This window comes from Lepidochelys olivacea (genome assembly GCF_965140295.1).
Source record: "Lepidochelys olivacea isolate rLepOli2 genome assembly, chromosome: 13".
Classification (NCBI taxonomy): Eukaryota; Metazoa; Chordata; order Testudines; family Cheloniidae; genus Lepidochelys; species Lepidochelys olivacea.
In genome coordinates this window covers 3,177,836-3,184,338 of record NC_140423.1, presented here as the reverse complement: position 1 = coordinate 3,184,338, position 6,503 = coordinate 3,177,836, and the positions used below count along the sequence as shown (strand labels likewise).

General features: G+C 54.8%; 1 protein-coding gene across 1 annotated transcript; it reads left to right on the top strand.

Annotated features, from left to right (window-relative positions):
* Window positions 1-403: 403 nt before the first annotated feature.
* Window positions 404-2,994, top strand: SLC52A3 (solute carrier family 52 member 3; the record flags this gene model as incomplete). Its single annotated transcript, XM_084646399.1, has 3 exons — window positions 404-1,440; window positions 2,446-2,569; window positions 2,782-2,994. 3 exons carry the CDS (start codon window positions 404-406, stop codon window positions 2,992-2,994), a joined length of 1,374 nt encoding a protein of 457 aa, XP_084502525.1.
* Window positions 2,995-6,503: the final 3,509 nt, after the last annotated feature.

Below are 6,503 nucleotides of genomic sequence, written 5' to 3'. Positions count from 1 at the left end.
TGCAGCTGGGGCGGCCCTCATTCTCACTAGAAATGCCCAGCCCTGTTGGGAGGGCCTAGCTCCAGCCCCAGTGGGATCCTGTGGCCTGGAGTTCCACAGGGTAAGCACTGTGTGCTTGGCTTGTTGAGGGTCTCAAGCCAGCTGAATAAAATTTGCCCCATAAAACGCTTGGTCAGTTTGCCTTTCTTCCACCTTCCTGAGGGACTTTCAGAGCAGTCCTGTGGCCGCCGGGGAGCGGGGTGGAGGGGAGCAGGGCTATACGGAGTGGGAGGGGCCCGGGGCTGGAGTCAACTGACCCTGAGGAAGTAGCAAAGCCCCCCTTCCTCCTCTTTCCTCCCCAGAGGCAGCCTGGCTCCATTCTCTGGGTCCCTGCCAGGCCAGAGTGGCCGGCGCTGGCCAAGCGATGGCACTGCTCACCCACCTGCTGGCGTGCGTCTTCGGGATGGGCTCCTGGGCAGCCCTCAATGGCCTGTGGGTGGAGCTGCCCCTGCTGGTGACCAAGCTGCCTGAGCAGTGGTACCTGCCCTCCTACATCACCATCATCATCCAGCTGGCCAACGTGGGGCCGCTGCTGGTCACCCTGCTGCACAGGTTCAAGCCCGGCCTGCTGAGCGAAGTGGCCATCATCTATGGCATGGTGATCGTGGGAGCCCTGGCCTGCCTGCTCCTGGCCTTCCTGTGGGGTTTTACCTCCCCCGTCGCTGGGGAGCCGCACAGCACGGCCTTCTTTGGCCTCGCCTTCTGCCTGGCGCTGGTGGACTGCACCTCCTCAGTCACCTTCCTGCCCTTCATGGCACGGCTGCAGCCCCGCTACGTCACCACCTTTTTCATGGGGGAAGGGCTCAGCGGGTTCCTCCCAGCCCTCGTTGCCCTGGCCCAGGGCGCCGGCATCACCAAGTGCATCAACGTCACCCGGGTCGCCAACGTAACCATGGGCAACAACACCTCCGAGGGAAGCCAGTTCCAAATGGAGACCCAGTATCTCCCAGCCAACTTCTCCACCCTGGTCTTCTTCCTCCTCCTGACCGCCATGATGGTCGCCTGCTTGGTAGCCTTCTTCTTCCTCACCAGGCTGCCCAAGGCGTGGGAGCTGTCAAGACAAAACTTGTGTCCTAGTAACATCACCCTCTACTCACTTCAGGAAGCCCCTGGGGATGGGCCCAGGCTATCTGCAGGAGGAGACTCCCCAAGGGGAGGAAAGGCAGCTGGCTCCGACAAGGGATCCCATCGTACAGACCCAGAGGTTACCTACTCTCTGGCCAAGTTTGCCTTCATCTACCTCCTTGTTGCCTGGGTGAACTCCCTAACCAACGGGATCCTGCCATCCGTGCAAGCCTATTCCTGCTTGCCCTATGGCAACATGGCCTACCACCTCTCTGCAACCCTGAGCTCCATGGCTAACCCGCTCGCCTGCACCATTGCCATGTTTCTGCCCAGCAGGTAGGTGCATCCACAATGCCCTCGGCAGCACAAACAGCCCCTGATTTACAACTCCCACAGTGAGCCGGGTTGTGCGACACCCGAACCCACAGGGGCTCCTCACCCATCCAGACTGTTCAGCACCCCCTCATGGACACTGAATGCCGCCGACAGGAATCAGGGCCGCTGAGACAACCCCTCGCCAGCCACACACCGGCTGCATACGTAGGGACCATTGGCCAGGAGGGGCAGTTATGGGAGTCTAGAGTTAGGCTCCTGAGTCTGTACCTAGGCGTCCGTAAGTGCCTTGATTTCCCCCCGGGTTTGCTCAGCACTTCAGCAAGTCAGAGTGTGGATTTAGGACAGAGCTGAATGCTAGGCCACCAGGTTTGGAAATCGGGGTCATTCCTGGGGACAAATGGCCCTCCCAGCTCCACTCACTGTCCCAGACGCATCTCTGGGGCTTTCCAGGTCTCCAGGGGAGTGAAACGCAAACCGATACAAACTCAGTTCCTGTGGTTCACTCCCTTGGCAACCGAGGAATATTACAGACACACTTCCCCTGCCCTGGGCCATGCCCTGCCATCTCTAGTTCTGAGCTCTCCTCTTGCTAAGCCCAGGGGAGAGGTGGGGATCGCAGACCCAAAGGGCAGCTGGCTCTGGCTGGGAAGCCCTTGCTGACCCTGGTACCTGTGTGAGCCGCAGGTCACAGCCCAGTCAGCAAAGCAGCAGAGGTATTTACTGCTTCAGGAAAGACACCCCCCACCCCATAGAAATACCAGGGGAGTTTGTTTGTCCCCTTAACCCTTTGCTCTCCTGCCTGCAGGCCCTCGGAGCTGCCCAGATGTCGGACAGGCAGACCGAGGCAGTTCTCAGTCTCCATGCAGTGGGCAGGACTCGTCCATGTCTGGGCCCAGCAAGTTCTGGGAGCTGTAACTCCAGCAGACTTTGCAGGGCAGGGTGGGCTGAGCCGGGGCAGCTGTGCGGATGCCCGGCTGGGAGTCACTCTTTGTGTGTCTCACACAGGTCACTGACCCTGCTGGGGGCACTCTCCGTGGCCGGGACAGGATTTGGGGCCTATAACATGGCCATGGCTGTCATGAGCCCATGCCCCCTCCTGCAGCACGCGGCTTGGGGGCAAGCTATCATTGTAAGTAGCTGGCGCTGAAGTCTCCCCCCACCCCCGGTCTCTGGAAGGTCTTTGCTACCGTCCCTTCTGTTTCGGCTCCAGGATCCCGCACCGGTGCCTTCCCCTTCTCCCCTGCTCTCAGCCTGTCCCCACTCCCAGCCCCCATCCCTGTCCAAACGGCTGCTGCCAGGAATCTGCGACCCAACCCGGGGATTCTCTTTCTGTTCTGACAGGTCCTCTCCTGGGTGTTCTTCATGGGGAGCCTCAGTTACGTGAAGGTGATGACCGGGGTGATCCTGCGGAGCCAGAGCCACAGCGCCCTCGTGTGGTATGGGGCAGTAGAGCAGCTGGGGTCTCTGACGGGGGCCCTCATCATGTTCCCCCTGGTGAACGTCTATAGCTTCTTCAAATCTGCTGACTATTGCAGCCTGCAGTGTCCAGCGTGAGCCTGGGCCAGGGGAGGTGCTCTGGGGAGGAGCTGTGGCAAGGGACTTGCTGGCCAAGGACATCACTGACTCCAGTGACTTCCATACTGGGCATAAAACACCTCCGCCCCGATCTCGTGAGCTTGATGGATGTCCATGCTGCAGCCCATATTCTCCAAACACTGCATGCCAAAGCACACCCCAACCAGTCATGCAAACAGTGCTGGCTCCAGGGCCGACGCCCACTGTGCTTTGGCTGCACAAGGACAATGGACCCACACAGCTGAACGGATGCCACAGCTGCCCCTCAAGCCCTCCCTGACAGGCTAGGGGAGTGGTGGTTTCTCTTGGGAAGTTTAAAGCAAAACGGGTCAGTGCACGTGATCTGGGAGGAAGCAACTAGCTCTCAGCTCTGCCCAGTGCATGGACAGACTGTACTCAAGGGGTCTCTTGTGCACAGCGGAGTCCCCCTACAAAACACAGTGTATCCATCTCCATCCAGCGCGGCTGGCAGGCTCTGGATGGAGCATTCCCCACATCTCGATGACCCAGGGCATCAGTTCAGGTGCTGTACCCAGTCTGTGCGCTTTCTGGGAGGCAAGTGACTCTCTCCTTGTTCCAGCTCTGCTCAAGCCTGACATCTGGTTGTGCACATTGACTCTGCTCCCCGTGGCATGCCCTGGGTCTGTGTCACCTGCCTTGATAAAGCAGCTGAAGTCAACTTTTATTTTTCCCGATTGAGTTAGATGGATCACTTCTTCCTTCTTTCTCTTCCCATCTCCTCCTGTCCCAGTTCCCTTTCATCTGAAATTTTACTGAGTGGTTTCCATTCTATCGTTCTGAGACACTCATAACATTCCTGCTGGAGTTTAGGGAACTATAGAAATCATAGAAACGTAGGGCTGGAGAGGAGCTCGAGAGGTCATCTAGACCAGGCCCCTGGGCTGAGACAGGACCAAGTAAACCTCGACCATCCCTGACAGGTGTTTGTCCCGCCTCCTCTTAAAAACCTCCACTGACGGAGATTCCACAACCTCCCTTGGAAGCCTGTTCCATAATTAAACTACCCTTAGAGTTAGAAAGCTTTCCCAATATCTAACCTAAATCTCCCTGCCTGCAGACTAAGCCCATTTCTTCTTGTACTACCTTCAGTGGCCATGAGAACACCTGGTCACCGTCCTCTTTACACTGGCCCTTAAAACTGTTCTCAGGTTCCCCTCAGTCATCTTTTCTCAAGACGAAACCTCCCCAGTTTTATTAACTTTTCCTCACAGGTCAGGTTTTCTCAACCTTTGGTCATTTTTTTTGCTCTCCTCTGGACACTCTCCGGTTTGTCCACATCTCTCCCAAAGTGCAGTCCCCAAAACTGGGCACAGGACTCCAGCTGAGGCCTCCCCAATGGCAAGTAGAGCAGGACAATGACCTCCTGTGTCTTACATATGACATGCCTGCTAATACACCCCAGAACGGCATTAGCTTTGCCCTTTTTCACAACTGCAGCACAGTGCTGACTCATTCAACCAGTGAGCGACTGGGACCCCCGGCTCCTTTTCAGCAGGATGATCACCTTGCTGGCTATTCCCTGGCTGTTACTTTGTAGTTGTACATTTGATTTTTCCTTCCTATGTGTAGTACTTTGCACTTGTCTTTATTGAATTTCATCTTGTTGATTTCAGACCAATTTTCCAATTTGCCATGGTCATTGTGATTTCTAATCCTGTCCTCCAAGGAGCTAGCAACCCCTCCCAGCTTGGTGTCATCTGCACATTTTATAAGCACGCTCTCCACTGTATTAGCCAAGTTGTTCATGAAAATATTGAATAGCACCAGAACCCCGCGGGACCCCACTAAATATGTCCCCCCCCACCCAGTTTGACAGTAGACCACTGATAACTACTCTTTGAGTATGATCTTGCAACCAGTTGTGTACCCATTTTATAGTAATTTCATCTAGACCACATGTCCCTAGTTTGCTTAAGAGACTGTCATGTGGGACTGTGTCAAATGCCTTACTAAAATCAAGATATCTCATGTCTACAAGCTTCCCCCATCCACTAGGCCAGTAACCCAGTCAAAGAAGGAAATTAGGTTGGTTTGGCATGATTTGTTCTTGAAAAATCCATGTGGGCTATTCCTTACCACCCTGTTATCCTCTAGGTACTCACAAATGGATTGTTTAATAATTTGGTCCAGTATCTTTCCAGGTATCGAATGGAATGTCTCTCTTTTTCAAGAGAGGTGTCAAAGTGGGAACCATTTCCTCAAACTGGTCAGATAAATTGAGATCGGGAACCAGATCAGACCAGGAACTGTGCAATCTCTGCAATTCCCACCTTATGGGGCAACAACAGTGAAATTCGGAGCTTGGAATCTTTAATTTGCAAGATTATTGGCACAGACAGACACTGTGTGCTGCCCCCTTGGGGTCAGGCCTGTCTCTGCTTGGACTTAAAGCACATACGCCTGTCCCAAAAGCAGCCCAAACAATTCCATCTCCTCTTTGAACACATCCGTCCGAGAGCCAGAACAGAGCGGAAGACTCCAGACTGCCACAGGCTGGGAGCTGTTCAGAGCTGTGTTGCTAGCTAAGCTGAGCCAGGATGGACAAGTAGCAGGATAGAGACCTCTCAACCGAAAAGCCTAAGTGATGCTAGTGGTATTCCTCTGTAAATCCCATTCAGAGTAAGGAATGCTTAGGGTTAATGGATGGCATGATGTGGATGGTACCAGCTGCAGATGAGATGGAAAAGTCAGGCCTTGACCCCCTGTAGCCACTGAAAAGCCCAATGTATTTGCCAACCCTGGCATCCTGGCCAGATTCCTACCTGGGTGTCATTCCTACCTAAACTCCCCTCTCGTTTCAATGGGATATATTCTTCTTCTTCACTTCCTGTCCTGAACTCTAGCGTAGTGTTGTTGGTATTGTTATTTCCCACCCCAGACGTGGCTGCATTTCTCTGGCATCATTTGTAATTCTGTGGAGTGCCTTAAATTTGTGAAAGGTGCTGTCTAGACCGGTACTCCCCGCCCCCAGGTACTCCACTCCCCTGAGTTGCACTGCATCTGCCAGGTGAAAACCAGCTTCAGCCGGTTCTGGCATGGCCACGTTGTATGGGGTGAATCCAGCCCTGCCAGGAGCTGCATCCCACAAACATCCCTGTGCAAAGGACAAGGTGACTGATACACAGGGCAGCCCTGTGCCAGTCATGCCAGGCACTTGCAAGAATCCTGTAGGTTTGTGAGCATAAGGGAGAGGCCTTCCTGACTCTGAATAGGACATGGCCTTTGCATACAGCGCTCCGCTGCGGATCTTCACCCTGACTGGGACAACCTCGGTACCCACAGCGCAGCTTGTTCCACCAGGCGTCACTGAAGCCCGAGAGAACAGAGAGAGAAGGCAGAGGTGGGCTGGTCAGGCCTAATGCTGGTTGTCCCGGCTACAACGCTGGGTACGGAGGTCAAGCAGGGTGCAGGCCTGCAGGAGAATAAATGGCCATTGCCACCTTGGGCTAGGGCCTGGCTGGATTTGC